At 44.3% G+C, this 23,421-nt stretch overlaps 1 protein-coding gene across 1 annotated transcript in view; it reads left to right on the top strand.

Moving 5' to 3' along the window:
* The window catches only part of DLEC1 (DLEC1 cilia and flagella associated protein), a 363,928-nt gene that overhangs the window by 172,547 nt on the left and 167,960 nt on the right, over window positions 1-23,421 (top strand). Inside the window, exons 17-18 of the mRNA XM_030197931.1 lie at window positions 132-309; window positions 14,663-14,756. Coding sequence (XP_030053791.1) covers window positions 132-309; window positions 14,663-14,756 — 272 coding nt within the window. The remainder of the gene's footprint in view (window positions 1-131; window positions 310-14,662; window positions 14,757-23,421) is intronic.

A 23,421-nucleotide genomic window follows, 5' to 3' on the forward strand; every position in this document is an offset into this window, starting at 1 on the left:
GGTCATAGGTGGGGCAAAAATTTAGGTAGACAATTTACATAATACTCTAATTTGCTCATGTGCCAGCTACACTTAAGTGCCTCCATTTATATCAAGTCTATGTCTTTATTTTCTGTGTTTTTTCTTTCCAGTGATTCAGAGAAACAAGAGAAGATGCTTGCAGAGCTAGAACCCATGACAACAGATGTTATTGTTCTGGATATCGATGTTAAAGGCTCTACAGAACCCTTTAAAGTCCTTCTGGATCCATATGCCATCATTCTTCCTGGAGAAAATTTAATTGGTGTAACCATACGAAAACAATTTAAGGTTAGTCTGCTTTTTTCCTTTACTTTTAGAACTTGATTCACTTTCTAGAGCTGCCCAGCTGAGAAGAAAGCAGTTTCTTCAGTTAAAACCTAAAGTGTTGGCTATTGGAGCTACTTTCTCTTTGCATTTTCCTTGTACATGTTTAATTTCTTACCAGCAGGTTCATTATGTTTTTAATGATCCTTCTCCACTGGAAGCTTTCCGTATGAATATATAAATAGTAGTAACTAGTTATTTCTTTTTTTTGTTTGTTTGTTTGTTTGTTTGTTTACTGGGTAGATGTGTTAAGGGGAGTTAGAATAAGACAGCTATTACCTTATTGAGATTTATGTTTCTCTCTCTTCCAAGTTAGGGGTAGCCATAATGTGGTTTATTGATGTGCTGTTTTCCTTCCATTATGGTAATAATAGTATGTTTTTATTGTAATATATTGTATTATTTTCCTTTGTGCTCATTTTCAAAATTTAATAAAAATACAGTAATTAACAAAGAACTTGATTCACTAAGTCTTTCCTCTAATTTTTTTTTCCTGTGGGAAAAGACCTTGATAAATGACGCCCTTAGTATTGTATTGCACAAATATATTTTTCTTCCTTAAATATTTTATCTCTGTCTCTCTCTGTCCCCTGTTGCCCACAAGCAATGATCCTTAAGAATAAAAGCGTTGCCATACTGGGACAGACCGAAGATCCATCAAGCCTAGTATCCTGTTTCCAACAGTGGCCAATGCAGGTCACAAGTACCTGGCAAGATCCCAAAACAGTAAAACAGATTTTATGCTGCTTATCCTAGAAATGCATAAGAACATAAAAGTAGCCATACTGGATCAGGCGAATGATCCATCTAGCCCAGTATCCTGTTTTCCAAACAGTGCCAAGCCTGGTTACAAGTACCTGGCAGAAAGCCAATTAGCAGCAACATTCCATGCTACCAATCCTGGGGCAAGCAGTTACATCCCTATCAGGCTTATTTTCAAAAGAGAAGGACGCCCATCTTTCGACACAAATCGGAAGATGGGCGTCCTTCTCAGAGGGTCGCCCAAATCGGCATAATTGAAAGCCGATTTTGGGCGTCCCCAACTGCTTTCCATCACGGGGACAACCAATGTTCATGGGGACGTGTCGAAGGCATAGCGAAGGCGGGACATGGGCGTGCCTAACACATGGGCGTCCTCGACCCATAATGGAAAAAAAGGGCGTCCCTGATGAGCATTTGGACGACTTTACCTGGTCCAGTTTTCCTTACAACCAAGGTGCAAAAAGGTGCCCGAACTGACCAGATGACCACCGGAGGGAATCGAGGATGACCTCCCCTTACTCGCCCAGTGGTCACTAACCCCCTCCCACCCACAAAAAAGAACTTTAAAAATATTTTGTGCCAGCCTCTATGGCAGCCTCAAATGTCATACTCAGGTCCATTGCAGCAGTATGTAGGTCCCTGGAGCAGTTTTAGTGGGTGCAGTGTACTTCAGGCAGGCGGGCCCAGACCCACCCCCTACCTGTTACACTTGTGGTGGTAAATGTGAGCCCTCCAAAACCCACCAGAAACCCACTGTACCCACATCTAGGTGCCCCCCTTCACCTGTAAGGGCTATGGTAGTGGTGCACAGTTGTGGGTACTGGGTTTTGTGGGGGTATTGGGAGGCTCATCACACAAGGTAAGGGAGCTATGTACCTGGGAGCTTTTTCTGAAGTCCACTGCAGTGCCCCCTAGAGTGCCCGGTTGGTGTCCTGGCATGTCAGGGGGACCAGTGCACTATGAATTCTGGCCCCTCCTATGACCAAAGGGCTTGCATTTGGTCATTTCTGAGATGTGCATCCTTAGTTTCCATTATCGCCGAAAATCAGAAATGACCAAGTCTAAGGACGACCATCTCTAGGGATGACCTAAATGTCAAGATTTGGGCGTCCCCAACCGTATTATCGAAACGGAAGATGGACGCCCATCTTGTTTCAATAATACGGGTTTCCCCGCCTCTTCGCCCGGACATCCTGTGAGGACGTCCTCAGGAAAACTTGGGCACCCCTTTTGATTATGCCCCTCCACGTCTCTCTCAATAGCAGACTATGGACTTTTCTTCCAGGAATTTTTCCAAACATTTTTTAAACCCAGATACTCTAACCGTTGTTACCACATCCAATGGCAAAAAGTTCCAGAGCTTAACTATTCATTGAATGAAAAAATATTTTCTCCAATTTGATGTAAACATATTTCATTTTAATTTCCTCGAGTGTCCCCTAGTCTTTGTACTTTTGGAACAAGTAAAAGATCGATTTACTTCTCCTCATTCTACACCACTCAGGATTTTGTAGACTTCGATCATATCTCCCCTCATCCGACTCTTTTCCAAGTTGAAGAGCCCTAACTTCTTTACCCTTTCCTCATACGAGAGGAGTTCAATCCCCTTTATCATTTTGGTTTCTCTTCTTTGAACCTTTTCTAATTCCACTATATCTTTTTTGAGATACAGCAACCAGAGCTGAATGCAATAATCAAGGTGCAGTCGAACCACAGAGCGACACAAAGGCATTATGGTATTTTTGGTCTTATTCACCATCCCTTTTCTAATAATTCCTAGCATCCTGTTTGCTTTTTTGGTCATCGCCACATATTGGGCAGAAGATTTCAGCATATTGTCTACAACAACACCTTGATCTTTTTCTTGACCACTGCGCTGACCCCCAAGGTGGACTCTAGCATCAGGTAACTATGATTCGAATTGTTCTTTCCAATGTGCATCACCTTGCATTTATCCACATTAAATTTTTTCTGCCATATGGAGCCCAGTCTTCCAATTTCCTAAGATCTTCCTGCAATATTTCACAATCCGTATATGTTTTAACAGCCTTGAATAGTTTTGTATCATCTGCAAATTTAATTACCTCACCCATCATTCCAATTTCCATATCATTTATAAATATGTTAAATAGCACCAGTCTCACTGCGGCACTCCACTGTACACCCTCCTCCATTGAGAGAAATGACCATTTAACCCTACCCTTTGTTTTCTGTCCAGTAACAAATTCCTAATCCACACCAGAACCTTACCTCCTATCCCATGACTCTTTAATTTTCTCAGGAGTCTCTCATGAGGAACTTTATCAAAAGCTTTCTGAAAATCTAGATACACTACATCAACAGGAAGACTTCCCTTGGCTGAGCCATGCTGACTCTGTCCCATTAAACCATGTTTTTCTAAATGTTCTGTAATTTTATTCTTTATAATAGTTTCCGCTATTTTGCCCACACCAACATCAGGCTTACCAGTCTGTAATTTCCCAGATCACCCCTAGAACCCTTCTTAAAAATCGGCGTCACATTGGCCACCCTCCAATCTTCAGGTACTATGGATGATTTTTATGACAGGTTATATATTACTAATAGCAGATTATTAATTTCATGCTTGAGTTCTTTGAGTACCCTTAGAAGTATGCCATCCAGTCCAGGTGATTTACTACTCTTTAATTTGTCATTTTGGCTCAGTACATCTTCCAGGTTCACCGAGATTTCTTTCAATTCCTCCCATCATCACCATTTCTGGTACAGGTAACATACTACTACTACTTAACATATCTAGAGCGCTACTAGGGTTACGTAGCGCTGTACAGTTTAACAAAGAGGGACAGTCCCTGCTCAAAGGAGCTTACAATGTAAAGGACGAAATGTCAAGTTGGGCAGTCTAGATTTCCTGAATAGAGGTTATAGTGGTTAGGTGCCGAAGGCGACCTTGAAGAGGTGGGCTTTGAGCAAGGATTTGAAGATGGGCAGGGAGGGGGCTTGGCCTATGGGCTCAGGGAGTTTATTCCACGCATGGGGTGAGGCGAGGCAGAATGGGCGGAGCCTGGAGTTGGCGGTGGTGGAGAAGGGAGGGATTTGTCTTGAAAGCGGAGGTTACGGGTAGGAAAGTAAGGGGAGATGAGGGTAGAGAGGTAAGGAGGGGCTGCAGATCGAGTGCATTTGTAGGTTAGTAGGAGAAGCTTGAACTGTATGCGGTACTTGATTGGGAGCCAGTGAAGTGACTTGAGGAGAGGGGTGATATGAGTATATCGGTCCAGGCGGAAGATAAGACGTGCAGCAGAGTTCTGAACAGAGTGAAAGGGGATAGATGGCTAAGTGGGAGGCCAGTGAGGAGTAGGTTGCAGTCGTCAAGGCAAGAGGTAATGAGAGAGTGGATGAGAGTTCGGGTGGTGTGCTCAGAGAGGAAAGGGCGAATTTTGCTAATGTTATAGAGGAAGAAGCGACAGGTCTTGGTTATCTGCTGGATATGCGCAGAGAAGGAGAGGGAGGAGTTGAAGATGACTCCGAGGTTGTGGGCAGATGAGACGGGGATGATGAGGGTGCCATCAACTGAGACAGAGAGTGGAGGGAGAGGAGAAGTGGGTTTGGGTGGGAAGACAATAAGCTCAGTCTTGGCCATGTTCAGTTTCAGGTGGCGGTTGGACATCCATGCAGCAATGTCGGATGAGCAGGCTGATACTCTGGCCTGGGTTTCCGCAGTGATGTCTGGTGTGGAGAGATAAAGCTGGGTGTCGTCAGCATAAAGATGATATTGGAAGCCATGAGATGAGATCAGGGAGCCCAGTGAAGAGGTGTAGATTGAAAAAAGAAAGGGTCCAAGGACAGATCCCTGAGGAACTCCAACAGAGAGCGGGATGGGGGTGGAGGAAGAACCATGAGAATGTACTCTGAAGGTACGGTGGGAGAGATAAGAGGAGAACCAGGAGAGGACAGAGCCCTGGAACCCAAATGAGGACAGTGTGGCAAGAAGTAAATTGTGATTGACAGTGTCAAAAGCGGCAGATAGGTCGAGGAGGATGAGGATGGTGTAGTAACCTTTAGATTTGGCAAGGAACAGGTCATTGCAGACTTTAGATAGTGCCGTTTCTGTCAAGTGTAAGGGGTGAAAGCCAGATTGAAGCGGATCGAGGATGGCATGAGAGGAGAGAAAATCAAGGCAACGGCTGTGAACGGCGCGTTCAAGTATCTTGGAAAGGAAGGGTAGGAGGGAAACGGGGCGGTAGTTGGATGGAAAGGTAGGGTCAAGTGATGGTTTTTGAGGAGTGGTGTGACTACAGCATGCTTGAAGGTGTCAGGCACAGTTGCAGTGGAGAGAGAGAGGTTGAGGATATGACAGATGGGGGGGGTGACAGTTGGAGAGATGGTGTTAAGTAAGTTGGTGGGAATGGGGTCAGAGGAACAAGTGGTGCATTTCAAGGAGGAAAGAAGATGGGCGGTTTCCTCTTCGGTGATATCAGGAAACGAGGAGAAGGAGGGGGGTGGGTGGGAGCGGAGGGCACTTTGAGGAGGCAAATAAAGGCCATATGACTCATCCAGTCTGCCCATCCTCTGTAACCCCTAATTCTTCCTGTTCCTAAGCGATCCCACATGCTTATCCCATGCCTTTTTTAATTCTGTAACAGTTCTCAACTCCACAACCTCCACCGGGAAGCCATTCCATGCCTCCACCACCCTTTCTGTGAAATAGTACTTCCTTAGATTACTTCTAAGCCTATTCCTTCTTAACTTTGTCATATGCCCCCTCATTCCAGAGCTCTCCATTTGAAAAAGGCTGTCTTCCTGTACATAAATGCCCTTGAGATATTTAAAAGTCTCTATCATGTCTCCTCTCTCCCTCCTCTCTTCCAGCATATACTCGTTGAGGTTCATAACCCTGTCCATATAATTTTTGCATTCAAGGCTGCTTACTAATTTTGTAGCCGCTCTCTGGACCGACTCCATCCTGTTTATATCTTTCTGTAGGTGCGGTCTCCAGAACTGCATGCAGTACTCCAACTGGGGCCTCACTAGAGACTTGTACAACGGCACTATCACCTCCTTTTTCCTGCTGGTCATGCCTCTCTTTATGCACCCAAGCATCCTTCTGGCTTTAACTGTCACTTTTTCTACCTGTTTAGAAGCTTTAAGGTCATCAGACACAATCACCCCCCAAGTTCCGCTCTTCCTTCGCATTTCACCCCCTGTACTGTACCGTTCCCTTGGATTCTTGTGACCCAAGTGCATGACCCTGCATTTTTGGGGATTAAACCTTAGTTACCAAATATCGGTCCATTCCTCCAGCTTCGCTAGGTCCTACCGTATGTCATTCACACCCTCCAGGATGTCCACCCTGTTGCAGAGTTTAGTATCATCTGCAAAGAGACAAACCTTACCAGACAGCCCTTTCGTAATATCGCTTAGAAAGACGTTAAAAGGAGCAGGCCCTAGGACCAATCCTTGCGGTACTCCACTGACGACATCCTTTTCTTCAGAGCAAGCTCCATTTACCACTACCCTCTGTCTCCTACCATTCAATCAATTTTTAACCCAATCAATTATCTCTTACATCTTCTTCCTTAAAGACAGAAGCAAAGAATTCATTCAGTTTTTTCGCTATGACCTTGTCCTCCCTGAGTGCTCCTTTTGCTCCTTCATGATCTAACAGTCCCACGGATTCCCTTGCAGGCTTTCTGCTTCTGATGTACCTGAAAAAGTTGTTACTGTGAATTTTAGCCTCTGTGGCAAGTTTCTCTTCATATTCTCTTTTAGCCTTCTTTATTAATGCTATGCATTTGACTTGCCAGTGCTTATGTTGCTTCTTATTTTCTTCATTTGGAACCTTTTTCCATTCTTTGAAGGACAATCATTTGGCTGTAATAGCCTATTTTACTTCACATTTTAACTGCGCTGGCTGTCATTTTCTCTGCTTTCCACCTTTGCAAATATGTGGACTGGGCTTCCAAGATGGCATTTTTGAATAACACCCATGCCTGATTTAGTGTCCTAACCTTAGCAGCCAATCCTTTTAGTTTCTTTTTAACCATTTTCCTCATTTTATTATAGTCGCCCTTTCAACAATTAAATGCAGCTACAGTAGATTTCCTTTGCAGGTTTATCCCAGATAGTAGCTAAAACTTGATCATATTATGATCACTGTTTCCCAGGGGACCCAACCACCGCCACCTCTCGCACTATGTCCTGCACACCACCAAGCACCAGATCCAAAATGCCTCCCCCTCTCGTCGGTTCCTGGACCAGTTGCTTTCCCTGGCACTCACTGATGTAACATTTATCCAGTCAATATTGAGGTAATTGAAATCACCCATTATTATAGCGTTGCCCAATTTGCCAGCTTTCCTAATCTCTGTAAACATTTCTTAATCTGTCTGTTCTGTCCTGGCGGACGGTAGTACAGCCCTACAAGGATACTCCTTCCCTTCCCACTTGGAATCATTATGGATAGAAATTCCATGCTGCTATCTATTTTGTGTGGAATGTTTATTTTATTTGACTCAATTCCCTCGTTAACATGTAGTGCAACCCCTCCCCCTCCAATTTGATCCTCTCTATCGTTGCAATACAATTTGTACCCTGTTAACGCAGTGTCCCATTGATTGTCCTCTTTCCACCAAGTCTTTGAGGTGCCTTATCATTTAGTGTTATATACTCTAACTCCAGTGGTGTACCAAGGTGGGGGCGGTCCGCCCCGGGTGCACGCTGCTGGGGGGGGGGGGGTGCTGCGGCGCATGCCTGTGGGCTCTGAGTTCGCTATGCTAACTTCGCTGGTTTGCTGCAGCTCCCTCCCTCTGCCCCGGAACAGGTTACTTCCTGTTCCGGGGCAGAAGGAGCTGCAGCGAACCAGCGAAGTTAGCGTAGCGAACTCGGAGCCGACAGGCACGCGCCGCGGCACCCACCTCCCCCCAGCGGCATACATCCGGGGGGTGTCATTTCGCCGGGGGGGGGGAGGTGTCATTTCGCAGGGGGGGGCGCTGCACTCGGGGGGGGGCGCATCGGCGATCCGCCCCGGGTGTCATCGAGGGTAGGAACGCCACTGTCTAACTCTCCCATCTTATTTTTTAGGCTTCTAGCATTTGTATACAGGCACTTCAAATTGTGTTTTTTTCCTTGCATCTACAAGCTGCTTAGAAGTTGAAGGGAATAATTTGCATCCTTTTATCCAGCTAACTTATTAAGCACACCTGGCTTAATTTCAGAGTTGTTGAAACCTCTCTATTGGGATTCCCTAATGTCCTGCTTCAACAGTATCCTTCAAGGATACTCCACAGAGAACCATGTGCTCCTTGGCTACTGTCGGCTCCCCCCCCCCCCCCAATTCTAGTTTAAAAGCTGCTCTTTGTCGTTTTTAAAAGTTAGCACCAGCAGTCTGGTTCCATCCCAGTTAAGGTGGAGCCCATCCTTTTGAAACAGTCTCCCACTTTCCCAGAATGTCACCCAGTTCCTAACAATCTAAATCCCTCATCCCAGCACTATCGTTTCAACCATGCATTGAAACTTCGGAGCTCTGCCTGCCTTCTGGGCCCTGCATGTGGAATGGTGGGGAGCATCTCTGAAAATGCTACCCTGGAGGATGTGGACTTCAGCTTTCTACCTGACAGCCTAAATTTGGCTTCCAGAACCTCCCTCCCACATTTTCCTGTGTCATTGGTACCCACATGTACCAAGACAGACAGCTCCTCCCCGCACTATCTAAGATCCAGTCTTGGTGATGCATGAGGTCTGCCACCTTCATACCAGGCAGGCAAATGACCAGCAATCCTCACATCCACCAGCCACCCAGCTATCTACATGCCTAATGATTGAATCACCAACTACAACAACTATCCTAACCCTTCCCACCTGGGAAGAAGTTCTCGGAGATATACCCTCAGTGCGAGAGAATAGTGCATCCCCTGGTGGGCAGATCCTGAATAAAGGAGTACCTTCTACTTCACCAGGGTGATGCTGTCCATCTAGGAGACCTCCCTACTCCAAGGCAGCACAACGTGCCTGTATCTATGTACCTCTCTGTCTCCCTCAGCTCCTCCAAGTCTACTGTTCTAGCCTCAAGAGAATGGACTCGTTCTCTGAGAGCTAGGAGCTCTTTGCATCGGGCACACACATATAACTGCTCACCAACTGGGAGATAATCATACATGTGACACTCAGTGCAAAAGACTGGATAGCACCCATCTTGCTGCTGGACTGCTTAGTATTTTTTTAGTTTTTTAATCATTTAAAACTTGATAAGGTATTAAGGATATTAGTCTAATATAAAAGAAAATCATAAATAAGTATTGCCATACTGGGAAAGACCAAAGGTCCATCAAGCCCAGCATCCTGTTTCTAACAATGGCCAATCCAGATCACAAATACCTGGCAAGATCCCCAAAAAGTACAAAACATTTTGTACTGCTTATCCCAGAAATAGTGGATTTTCCCCAAGTCCATTTAATAACGGTCTATGGACTTTTCCTTTAGGAAGCCGTCCAATCCTTTTTTAAACTCTGCTAAGCTAACCACCTTTACCACATTCTCTGGCAACGAATTCCAGAGTTTAATTACACGTTGAGTGAAGAAATATTTTCTCCGATTCGTTTTAAATTTACTACATTGTAGCTTTATCGCATGCCCCCTAGTCCTAGTATTTTTGGAAAGTGTGAACAGACGCTTTACATCTACCCGTTCAACTCCACTCATTATTTTATAGACCTCTATCATATCTCCCCTCAGCCGCCTTTTCTCCAAGCTGTACAGCCCTAACCGCTTCAGCATACCCAAAGACGCAAAGAAAAGTGCTAGTGAACTAACCAACTACAGGCCAGTAGCATCCATTCCCCTAAAAAACAAACTAACGGAAGGGATGGTGACCAAACAACTCACAAACTACTTAAACAAATTCTCAATACTACACGACTCCCAGTCACGATTTCGATCTAACCACAGTACTGAAACAGTACCTGTCACTCTCATGACTAAATTCAAACAACTGATTGCAACTGGCAAGAACATACTGCTTGTACAATTTGACATGTCTAGCGCCTTCGACATGGTTGATCATGGAATACTATTACATATCATCGAGTACTTCGGAATTGGAGGCAATGTCCTCAATTGGTTCAAGGGGTTCCTAACCACACGATCATACCAAGTGACATCTAATTCGACTACATCAGCCACATGGACACCCGAATGCAGAGTTCCACAGGGATCTCCCCTCTCACCAACCTTATTCAACTTAATGATGATACCCTTAGCTAAACTACTATCAAACCAAAACCTCAACCCATACATATACACAGACGACGTAACGATCTATATCCCATTCAAACAAGATTTAAAGGAAATTTCCAAAGACATCAACCAGAGTCTACACATCATGCATTCATGGGCGGATGCATTTCAGCTGAAACTCAATGCCTAATACTCACCTCTCAACATAACAAGAACAAATTCACCACCATTAACACATCAAAACTGAATCTTCCAATTTCGGACACCCTAAAAATTCTTGGAGTTACCATTGATCGACACCTAACACTCGAGAACCACGCGAAAAACACAACCAAGAAGATGTTCCACTCAATGTGGAAACTAAAAAGAGGTAAGACCTTTCTTCCCAAGGACCGTCTTCCGCAACCTGGTACAATCAATGGTACTCAGTCATTTAGACTACTGCAACGCACTCTACGCAGGCTGCAAAGAGCAAATAATTAAGAAACTTCAGACAGCCCAGAACACTGCAACCAGACTCGTATTCGGAAAAACAAAATATGAAAGTGCTAAACCCCTATGGGAAAAACTACACTGGCTCCCTCTCAAAGAACGCATCACAAAATCATTCACGGAGATGCCCCAGCCTGCATGTCAGATCTGATAGACTTACCACCCAGGAATGCTAAAAAATCATCCCGCACATTCCTTAATCTCCACTTCCCCAACTGCAAAGGTCTAAAGTACAAACTATTTATGCGTCAGCCTTCTCCTACTTGAGCACACAATTCTAGAACACACTGCCGCGCAACTTAAAAACGATCTGTGAACTAACTAACTTCCGCAAACTACTGAAGACCCATCTCTTTAACAAGGCATACCACAAAGATCAACAAATATGATCCCCTCCACATATATCCAGAATGGTTTTATAATACTTGTTGGTTATACTACTATCATGCTTTATTATTATCATGTTACCCAAAATACTTCTTTTATACTAAATGTCTATTCTCTTATATATTTCCACTATCCATGATGTATTGTAAGCCACATTGAGCCTGCAAAGAGGTGGGAAAATGTGGGATACAAGTGCAATAAATAAATAAATAAGTCTTCCCATCCCCTTTATCATTTTCGTCGCCCTTCTCTGTACCTTTTCTAATTCCACTATATCTTTTTTTGAGATGCGGTGACCAGAATTGAATACAATATTCGAGGTGCGGTCGCACCATGGATCAATACAAAGGCATTATAATGTCCTCATTTTTGTTTTCTATTCCTTTCTTAATAATAGCTAACATTCTATTTGCTTTCTTAGCTGCTGCAGCACACTGAGCAGAGGGTTTCAACTTATCATCAACAACGACGCCTAGATCCCTTTCTTGGTCGGTGACTCCTAACATGGAACCATGCATTATGTAGCTATAATTTGGGTTCCTGTTTCACACACTCTATGCTCACATTTATTACTTGACAAAAAGACAACACCTTTAGCATTTGCAACAACAACAGGTTCAGACCCATTCAATAAACTTTCATCCATTTTATCACTTATATTAAAATCCCCCAAAATACAAAGCCTATCCAATGTAATGGGTAAACTACTTAAAATTTCTACAAAAGGAGAACAATTTCCCCTCATCATTCCAGGCATTCTATAAACTAACCACAAACTCATACTGTCACCAACCACTACCAAACTTTCACCAAAATCCGTCGCTTGAGCACAACTAAATATAGATACTTCCGCATAAGAATCAAAATCCCACACCCACATTTGTTTTTCTTATATGCCCATTCTCAACGAAAGCCAGACAGACATTGATTTACAAGCACCTTAGGAATCCTTAGGTAGACATAAAACATGAAACATAATCCATAGGTAGGACCACAGACATAGAATCCAAAGCACATGGCAAACAGCCAGCTGGAATGGAGACTCAGACTTCCAACAAAAGCACAGACACAGAAAGCAGGGATCACAGCTAGCTGGAAACCAAGGAGACAGAAAAGAGCTAAGGAGCATAGGTATAACAGATAAAATGACCCAGCCCAGAAGCAGGACATATTTATTTATTTAGATTTTGCTCATACCTTTTCAGTAGTAGCTCGAGGTGAGTTACATTCAGGTACACTGGGTGTTTCCCTGTCTGTTTCACAATCTAAGTTTGTACCTGAGTCAGTGGAGGGTTAAGTGACTTGCCCAAGATCACAAGGAGTAGCAGTGGGATTTGAACTGGCCACCTTTGGATGTCAAGACCAGTGCTCTAACTACTTACTAGGCCACTCCTCCACATATTCTCTATAGGAGGTAATATTCAGCCCGTGGGTATAAGCGGCTTGTAAGTAGCTTACAACTGCTGGCTGAACTAGCCCCAGATATTCAGTGCTGGGGCAGGCACAGCTCCTGGCTTTGAATAACTGGGTACCAGTGAATATTCAGGCCGATGCCTATTTAATTTGGCAATAAAATTAGGTCAGTCTTTGTGCTGTACTAACTTTATCCACATACTAAGCCTTTAAGCAGTGATATTCCGTCCTCACTGGCTAAGTTGTGGCTCTGCCCAAACTCCACCCTAGACAACCCCCAATCTAGCAGAATGGCCACAGTGGAAATATTCAGCGACACTATCTGAATACTGGTCGCCAGGGGCGTAGCCAGAAACCAGATTTTGGATGGGCCTAGGCACGACCTGGGTGGGCACCAAGTGTTTTCCCCCACCCCCCAAAAAATATCTCAGCTGGCGGGAAAATGCTTCTTTCCACCTTGGTAGTCTGCTGCAGGCATGCGCTGAAAACTGAAAATGTGCAGGTGCCGTTATTGTGGAGAGTAGCCTTTTCGTTACCATCAGGGGGAAGCCTTCAGCTGGCGGAGCTTGGGATCCCCACAGCTACCACTAAATGTGGGCTCTGGCCCACCCAGGCCCATCTGTGGCTACGCCACTGCTGGTCGCTGAATACTGATGATCTGCCAGCTCAGTGGGATTTAACTGGGCAGGAGCCGAGTTTCCTCTCCATGTTAACCTTGGCTCCCACACTCCCTTCAAAAAAAACAAACAATCTGTTCTGTCTACACTACTGGTTTGGACCTGATCAGTGGTAACTTTTATGTGTCATGCCTGGTCAGTTCTGATGGCACATTGGTTGAGAAACATTGGCGTAGAGATCAAGGATACCCTGAACTTGGAAATTGGACTAGTCCATTTCCTGCTAACTGAAAATAGAATGCTTATGTCCGCCTTCCTTTTGAAAGTTTCAATTATAAATGAAACCTTTCAACTTCAGTTTTCATGACGAGTATATGTTTTTGTTAGGATCATTTGAATATCTTATATAATAAAACGCACCTCCAACATTCTGAAGCTGACTGCATGGCTGAGGCATTCCTGCTCTCTGTATCCATCTCCTGAATTGACATCACGTACTTCTGGGTTCGTCACAAGCAGAAGTGACCAACCACACGAGGTTTCTCAGCTTCAGAATGTTGGAGGTGCATTCTATTAAATAGGATTGGTCAGTTCCTTGAAGCACAGCCAAATCTCAGCGTCCTGTACAGTAACGCTCAGACACCAGAGAGAGGGGGGGGGGGCTGACACCAGAAAGAGGGAGGGAGGGGGGGCCTGACACCAGAGAGGGGGGGGGAGGTATCTCTGTCACACATACACTCTCTCTCTCACACACTCTCTCTCTCTCACTCTCACACACTCTGTGTGTCATACTGTATCCCATTCACTCTCTATGTGTCACACTCACTCACACACTCTCTTGGTCTCATACACTCAGTCTCACAGAGAGTCTGTATCTCTCACACACACTCTCTCTCTCTCTCGCACACACTGTATCTGTGTGAAACACACTCTCTCTCACACTGTGTCTCACATACGCACTTGCACACACTCTCATTCTCACACACACACTCTCTCTCTCACAGACACACTCGCACCCAGACTCTCTCTCTCACACACACACACACACTCGCACATTCACTCTCTCACTCACTCACACATACACATTCCGAGGAAAACCTTGCTAGCGCCCGTTTCATTTGTGTCAGAAACGGGCCTTTTTTACTAGTCTCATCATAAAATGAACCTGTGCTACTGCTGAGCTTTAAAGTTGCTTGCACCGCCTGCAGTGGATTGGGGGGGGGGGGGGCAGTTTTTGAATTCTGGAGCTAATCTGGTATTTTATATTCTTGAATGTTACTCTTGTTTGCTTGGCTCTTGGCTTCTGGTGTTAATAAAAATGTTTTAAACATAAAATGAACCTATGCAAAAATTTTGATTTTCACTAACCAAATGTTTGTGCCTTGCAGCTTCATGCATATCTAAAATGTTGCATTGTCTCTCTTTTTATTATTTAGATGTGGAATAATAGTAAAGCAGCCATCATATATGAATGGGAAAAAATCATTGACTGTGACATTATTCAAATTGAGCCATATACTGGAAATTTAGGTATATTTTTATAGCTTTATTTTTATTTTGTTTTATACCAAACATCAATATCAACAACTATACGTTTGTATCCCCCACAACAAAATTCCAGCAGTCATTGTACATTGTACGTAAACAATCACAAAAACACTTTCTAAGAATCTAGCAGAATATAGTGTCATATTTGTTTCATGTCTTTCCCCAGGGTATAATCATCACATATTGAGATACCTTATTACATGGGCACAGTTTTCTTCATCCATTCAAGCCTCTCCCATGCTCTCACTATCCCACCCACCTCTTCCACACCTTCCCCCCCCCCCCCCCCCCCCCCCCCCCCCGTTGCTCAAGCTATATTTATGCTCCATAGATTTCTGAAATGGAAACCAGATAGCCTTAAACTACATATTCCAATTACATATGAACCACTGCAGTCAATTTTTGATTTGCATATCATCTAGAACTTGCCATCCGAGTTTTCCAGAGTCGAGGTTCGTGTTTCCTTCCACTTGATTGCCACTACTAATTGGGCCGTGAAAATACCAGGCATATTAACTTTTCCTCATACCTATTGAGAGCAGATTCATGCTCTAATAGGGTAAATTTGTAATCTTCAAGTTTCAAGTTTATGCAGTGCTTGCTATCCCGCCTATTAGCAAAGCCAGCTAGGTGGATTACAGTCTTCATAGAAGGAGAAGTAAGACAGAAAAAAGGAATATGGAAAAAGACAAGTGAGAGGGGGGAGGGGGTGAACTACAATATTTGTGATAGAAAGTGGGGGAATAGGAATACACACTAGGGAAGGGGTTGGCCCAGAGGCCCTATGGTACCTGCGTCCGACATCAGCAGAATACTTCCTGGAAAAGGTAGGTTTTTAGATCTACCTTAAATCTTTCCAGAGCAGACTGTGTTTTGAGTTTTTCCGGGAACTTGTTCCATAGCTCAGGGCCTTGCATGGAAAAGATGCAGTACCTTATCGTCACATGGTTGACTGCTTTAATTGTAGGGACGATCAGGCGTTGCTGTGTCAATGAGCGGAGGACATGAGTTGGGATGTAGGGCGACAGCAAACAAGCTAGGAAAAGGGTTCGGCAGTACTTTTAATTTTAAATACTAAAAGAATGATTTTATAGGTAATGCGTTTCGGGTGTGGCAGCCAATGTGATGACTTCAGAAAGGGAGGTTACGTGGTCATGTTTCTGGGCACCATGTATAAGTTTAACTGCTGTATTCTGAATGAGTTGGAGACAGTGAAGATCCTTGGATGTGAGAGATTTTTATAGCGAATTGCAATAGTCTAATTGGCTTATAATTAAAGAACGGACAAGGACATTGAGTGCTGATGGCTGGAGTAAGGAGCAGATCAGTTTCAGTTTATAAAATGACCAGTGAACAACAGCAGAGAGTTGCTTGTGAAAGGTTAGCGTATTGTTGAAAATTCCAAGAATGCAGACACTGGAAACCAAAGGAATCAGAGTGTTAGAAAGAAGTACTGGCGAGGCAAGAGAAGTTTCTGTATTACCACCAACGAGAATTAAGGTAGATTTCCTAGGATTCAAGACCAATTTGTTTTCCAGAAGCCAGTCAGTAATTTGAGTGAGTTTTGAATTGAGAATGGAAATGTCATGCAAACTTAAAAGGTCTAGAGTATGAATATCAGCCACATAGACAAATGTAGTAAATCCAAGATAATGTGATAAGGACAATAGAGGAGCCAAGAAAACATTGAAAAGCAAAGAGGATAGGCTAGATCCCTATCATACCCCAGAAGCAAGGGATAAAGGAGCTGATTCGGATTGGGCTGTCTGCACTATGTAAGAGCGGTGTCCTAGGTAGGAGCTCTGGGTAGGACTCTGGCTGAGTTCTTTCATGATAAGGTTCACAAGATTAAACTTGAATTCTCAACCAGGTCACCTCCACCTCTCCTTCCCTTAGTCCACTCTCTCAACCCTCCAACCCCTGCCTCTTTTTCTTCCTTTTCTGAAATCACTGAAGAGCAAGCTACACATCTTATTTCTTCCTCGAAACTAACTACCTGTTCCTCTGATCCTATTCCTACCCATCTACTTAACACTATCCCTCCTACTGTCATCCCTTTTATCTGTCATATCCTCAATCTTTCACTGTCCACTGCGACTGTTCCTGATGCCTTCAAACATCTGTAGTCACACCACTCCTTAAAAAAACCTTCATTGGACCCTACCTGTCCTTCCAACTATTGCCCCATCTCCCTCCTCCCTTTCCTATCCAAGATACTTCAACGTGCTGTTCACCGTCGTTGCCTTGACATTCTTTCACCTCAAGCTATTCTTGATCTACTTCAATCTGGCTTTCACCCCATTCATTCAACTGAAACAGTGCTTGCTAAAGTCTCCAATGATCTGTTCCTGGCCAGATCCAAAGGTCTCGATCTATCTGCTGCTTGTGACACAGTTGATCACAGCCCACTCCTTGATACTCTGTCCTCACTTGGATTTCAGGGCTCTGTTCTTTCCTGGTTTTCTTCTTATCTCTCCCAGCATACCTTTAGTGTATACTCTACTGGATCCTCCTCTACTTCTATCACACTGTCAGTTGGTACCTCAGAGATCTGTCCTGGGACCTCTTCTTTTCTCCATCTATACTTCTTCCCTTGGTACTCTGATCTCATCCCATGGTTTTCAGTATCATCTTTACTCTGACGACTCCCAGATCTACCTCTCCACACCAGAAATCTCAGCCAAAATCCAGGCCAAAGTATCAGCTTGCTTGTCTGACATTGCTGCCTGGATGTCTCAGCGCCATCTGAAACTAAACATGACCAAGACTGAGCTTCTTATCTTTCCCCCTAAACCAACCTTTCCTCCTCCCCCATTCTCTATTTCTGTGGATAACACTCTCATCCTTCCTGTCTCATCAGCTCGTAACCTTGGGGTCATCTTCGACTCCTCCCTCTCCTTCTCTGCACATATTCAGCAGACTGCTAAAACCTGTCATTTCTTTCTCTGTAATATCACCAAAATTCACCCTTTCCTTTCTGAGCACACTACCAGAACCCTCATCCACACTCTTATCACCTCTCGCTTAGACTATTGCAACTTGCTTCTCACAGGTCTCCCACTTAGCCATCTCTCTCCTCTTCAATCTGTTCAAAATTCTGCTGCACGACTAATATTCCGCCAGTGTCATTATGCTCATATTAGCCCTCTCCTGAAGTCACTTCACTGGCTTCCTATCTGTTTCCGCATACAGTTCAAACTCCTCTTATTGACTTATAAGTGCATTCACCCTGCAGCTCCTCAGTACCTCTCCACTCTCATCTCTCCCTACATTCCTCCCAGGGAACTCCGTTCACTGGGTAAATCTCTCTTATCTGCACCCTTCTCCTCCACTGCTAACTCCAGACTCTGTTCCTTTTATCTTGCTGCACCATATCTCTGGAATAGTCTTCCTGAGCGGGTACGTCAAACTCCATCTCTGGCCATCTTCAAATCTAAGCTAAAAGCCCACCTTTTTGATGCTGCTTTTAACTCCTAACCCTTATTCACTTGTTCAGAACCTTTATTTTATCATCCTCACTTTAATATTCTCTTATCTCTTTGTTCTGTTTGTCTGTCCTAATTAGATTGTAAGCTCTGTCGAGCAGGGACTGTCTCTTCGTGTTCAAGTGTACAGCGCTGCGTAAGTCTAGTAGAGCTTGAGCAGGGACTGTCTGTTCGTGTTCTAGTATACAGCACTGCATAAGTCTAGTAGAGCTTTAGAAATGATAAGTAGTAGTAGCTATACCATGCATAGGCTCTGTCTCAAAGCCCCACTTGATAAAGGCGAAGGAGCAAGAGTGAGTGATTGACTAAGTCAAATGCTGCGGTAAGATATAACGATAAAAGAAGGACAGAAAGAAACTCTTTCCAGGTGGGAGAGGATATGTCATTAATCCAAGCAGCGTGTTTTTGATTTTATGATTAGGACAAAAGCCAATCTGGTGTGAATGCAGGATTTGTTTTTTTAGAATAAGCTCTGTTGTTTGCTGTTGCACTATGGTTTTGGTGAGCTTCGCCAGAAATGAGAGATTAGCTATCAGTCAGTAGTTGGCTGGATCTGTTAGGGAGTAGCAGGGGCGTATCTGCGTGGGGCCTCAGGGGCCTGGGCCCCCGCAGATTTCGCCCTGGACCCCCCTACCGCTGCCAACCCTCCCCCTCCGTTGCTCGCCTACCTTCGCTGGCGGGGGACCCCAACCCCCGCCAGCCGAGGTCCGCGTCCTCCTGCCGCTGCCGGCTGCCTTTGGTCCTTTAATTCTTCCATTGAAGCTGGCGCCGACGAAAGTTTCTTTTGAGTCTGACGTCCTGCACGTACAACGTGCAACGTGCAGCGACGTCAGATTCAAAAGAAACTTTTTCGTCGGCGCCAGCTTCAATGGAAGAATGAAAGGACCAAAGGCAGCCGGCAGCGGCAGGAGGACGCGGACCTCGGCTGGCGGGGGTTGGGGTCCCCCGCCAGCGAAGGTAGGCGAGCAACGGAGGGGGAGGGTTAGCAATGGCAGCGGCTGGGGGGAGGGGGATCGGCAATGGCGGCGGCGGCGGCGGCGGCGGCGGGGGGGGGGGGGCTATAATGTGCCCCCCCTCTCTGGCCCTGGCCCCCCCTACCGCCGCAGTTCAGATACGCCCCTGGGGAGTAGACCAGGTCTTTTATTTTAGGGCGAATATAGGCTGTTTTCTGGCAATAAGAGGTCCCATAATAGTTTGAATAGTATCTCTAACTTCTGTCCAAGACTTTTTTTTTTTTACTTTTAAGTAGGGTAGTACATTTACCACGTTAATATTGTGGTTAATGTGCTAAATGCTTAACTAGCATTAAAAATGTTAACGCAGTTAACACATTCCTCTGTCTCCCCTTCCCCTGAATCCAGCTTTGCCCCGTCTTGTCTCCCTGTCCTCTCCCACTGGCTTACTCATTTTAGATGGTCTAGAGCTCATGCGCCAATCCCCTGCTTCTCTCTTCACCGTGGCTGTAGTGGCAGCAAGCAAAAGACAAGTTCAGGGACATTCCCCTCTGGATGCTGCTGCTGGCTCTGCTGGACCCAGAAACAGGAAGATAGTTATAGATGGTCTGGAGCTCATGCTCTGATCCCCTGCTTCTCTCTTCACCATGGCTGTAGCAGCAGCAAGTATAAGACAAGCGCAGGGATGTTTATTTATTTATTTATTTGTTACATTTGTACCCCACATTTTCCCACCTATTTGCAGGTTCAATGTGGCTTACATAGTACCGTGAGGCGTTAGTTGCCTCCGGTGATGAAACAAATACAAAGTGATGTTATTATCAAAGAGGCTCATGTGTTACAGACACATTAGGAGAATCGTAGAGAAGAAGAGTTATACAGTGTTCATTACGGGCTTTGGTTTCATTGTGTTGCTAGGTTTAGGCACTTAAGTTGGGTCAGTAGGGTATGCCTTTTCGAACAGGATGGTCTTTAATGATTTCCGGAAGCTAAGGTGGTTGTACGTTGTTTTTATGGCTTTTGGTAGTGCATTCCACAGTTGCATGCTTATGTAGGAGAAGCTGGATCCGTAAGTTGATTTGTACTTGAGTCCCTTGCAGCTAGGGTAGTGAAGATTTAGGTATGTTCGTGATGGTCTGATTGTGTTTCTGGTTGGCAGGTCTGTAAGGTCGGTCATATATCCCGGGGCTTCGCCATAGATAATTTTGTGGACCAGGGTGCAGATTTTGAAAGTTATACGTTCCTTGATTGGGAGCCAATGCAGTTTTTCTCGGAGGGGTTTGGTGCTTTTGAATCGCGATTTTCCAAATATAAGCCTGGCTGCTGTGTTTTGAGCAGTCTGTAGTTTCTTTATGAGTTGCTCTTTGCATCCCGCATAAATTCCATTGCAGTAGTCTGCATGGCTTAGTACCATTGATTGTATTAGGTTACGGAATGTTGCCCTCGGGAAGAATGGTTTCACGCGTTTGAGTTTCCACATTGAGTGGAACATTTTCTTGATTATGGAATTAACTTGGCTCTCGAGTGTAAGGTTCTGGTCGATTATGACACTGAGGATTTTCAAGCTATCTGAAATCGGGAGGATGTGGTCTAGGTGACTAAGTTTGTGGGTATGTTCATATTATATTGGGATGAGAGGACGAGGGAGTGTGTTTTTTCTGTATTGAGTTTTAGTTGGAATGCATTTGCCCATGAGTTCATGGTGTCCAAGCTGAGGTTGATTTCGTTGGTGATTTCTGTCAGATCATGTTTGAAGGGGATGTATATTGTGACGTCGTCTACATATATGAATGGGTTGAGGCCCTGGGTGGATAAAGATTTGGCTAATGGGGGGTCATCATCAGGTTGAAAAGGATCAGTGATAGTGGTGACCCTTGAGGTACTCTGCAGTCTGCTTTCCACGGTGATTATATCTTTGAGTTTGATTTCACTTGGTACGTTCTTGTGGTTAGGAAACCCTTGATCCAACTGAGTATGTTTCCACTAATCCCGAAGTAGTCTAGGAGTCTTAGTAGTATGTTATGGTTTACCATATCGAATGCACTGGACATGTCGAATTGGAGGAGAAGTATGCTTTTGCCTGTTGCTATTTCCTGCTTGAATTTGGCCAGGAGGGTGGCTAGCACTGTTTCGGTGCTATGGCGAGAGCAAAATCCTGATTGTGATTCGTGTAGTATTGAGAATTTGTGTATGTAATCAGTGAGTTGCTTTGTTACCATACTTTCCATCAGCTTGACCGCTAGTGGGATAGATGCTACTGGGCGGTAGTTGGTGAGTTCATTTGTGTTTTTCTTGGTGTCTTTTGGTATGGGGGTGAATAGGATGTTGCCATTTTCCTTGGGAAAGAGACCTTGTTGGAGCATGAAGTTTAGATGGGATGTGAGATCTGTTGTGAATCGATCGGGGTGGGGGCAGATTTTATAAGGTAGCTAGGGCAGGTGTCCAGTTTGCAGTGAGTGTTGGAAGCTTTGCTAAGCGCATGGGCAATAGTTTCAGTAGTGAGGAGAGCAAATTTTGACCAGGTTCTATCTGCTGGATATTCTCCTGAGGTTGGGTCCAGGCCATTGATGAAGTTTTCAATAACAGTGGTTTTCTGAGGAAGATTATTTCGTAGTTTTACAATTTTTTCATTGAAGTATTTGGCAAGTTTGTCTGCCGATTGGATGTCTGAGTTGGTTGTGATGATCGGGGTAGTGTCCAGTAGTTTATGTACGAGTTGGTATAGTTTCTTTGTGTCTTTGTGATCTGGTCCTGTTTTGGTTTTATAGTATGACCTTTTGGTTTGTCTTATTGCATATTTGTATTTTCTGTGTATTTGCTTCCAAGCGCTAAGTGTGTGATTGTCTTTTATTTTTGTCCATGCTCGTTCGAGTTTCCTGGTTTGTGTTTTTAGTTTTTTCAGTTCGTCGTTGAACCATGGCACTGGATTATGTCTATGTGAAGTTCTTGTTTGTAGGGGTGCTATTTCGTCTAATATGCTTCTGCATCTTATATCCCATTCAGAAAGGAAGTTTGTGGAGTCCATTTGTGTTGTCCATTCATTATTCTATATCTGTTACCAGAATGTGTTCGGGTCTATTCGGCCCCTTGTGGTGTAGGTTGTTTGTTCTTGTGTTCGATATGAACCCTTTGTCCCCCATTTTAGGGATAGGTTTAGTTTATAATGGTCGGTCCAAGGTGTTTCTAACCATTTAATATCTGTTATTACCAGATTCTGGTCAGTAGACAATTTGTATGAGATGAGGTCAAGTGTGTGCCCTTTAGTGTGGGTTGCTTGCATGTGTGGCCATCCAAGATCCCATAAGTGGAGGAATTCCTTGCATTCCTGTGCTTTGGCAGAGTTAGGGTCTTATAGGTGGAGGTTAATGTCTCCTAGTAGTAATATGTTGAAATTGGATGCACAAGTGTTTGAGATGAGGTCCATGAAATTTGACTGCCTTTCGTTCCAGTGGCCTGATGGTCTGTAAAAAAAGATACAATTCAGGTGTTCAAGCAGGGATTTGTTGTGGATTCTAATTGAGGTGATTTCAAGTTGGGGTGTTATGGACTCAGCAGTGGTTTCATCCTATTCCGTCGCCCTCTGCGTGCTGCACTGTCTCTGCTGGACCCAGAAACAGGAAGTATATTCCGGTACAGAAGGTATTTTCCTGTCCCTAGAGGATGTAGCATTTACATTTGTACCTGGGGCAATGAAGCGTTAAATGATTTGTCCAAGTTTTAAAGGAAGGACAGTGGGATTTGAACCCTGACTTCCCTGGTTCTCGGCCTGCATCTCTAACAATTAGGTACTGCTAATACAATTTTTTTTTTGTTACATTTGTACCCCGCGCTTTCCCACTCATGGCAGGCTCAATGCGGTGGGCAATGGAGGGTTAAGTGACTTACCCAGAGTCACAAGGAGCTGCCTGTGCTAGGAATCGAATTCAGTTCCTCAGTTCCCTAGGACCAAAGTCCACTACCCTAACCACTAGGCCACTCCACTCTATTCCAAGCATGTTTGGTAACTCAACAATAAATAAAAGGCCAGCAAATCTGAAGCCTAGTGGCATTTGGCAACCTCAGAAAAAAAAACTGATAGGCAAATTATTTAATGGATGCCAGTAACTACAGATTTCTGTTACAACGTCACCTCAGATTACCAACAGGAATATGCTGGACTGGGGAGCACATAAAACTGCAAATACTATTCTCTTTTCATTTTGATTTTTT

Source organism: Microcaecilia unicolor, chromosome 1, assembly GCF_901765095.1.
Source record: "Microcaecilia unicolor chromosome 1, aMicUni1.1, whole genome shotgun sequence".
Lineage (NCBI taxonomy): Eukaryota > Metazoa > Chordata > Amphibia > Gymnophiona > Siphonopidae > Microcaecilia > Microcaecilia unicolor.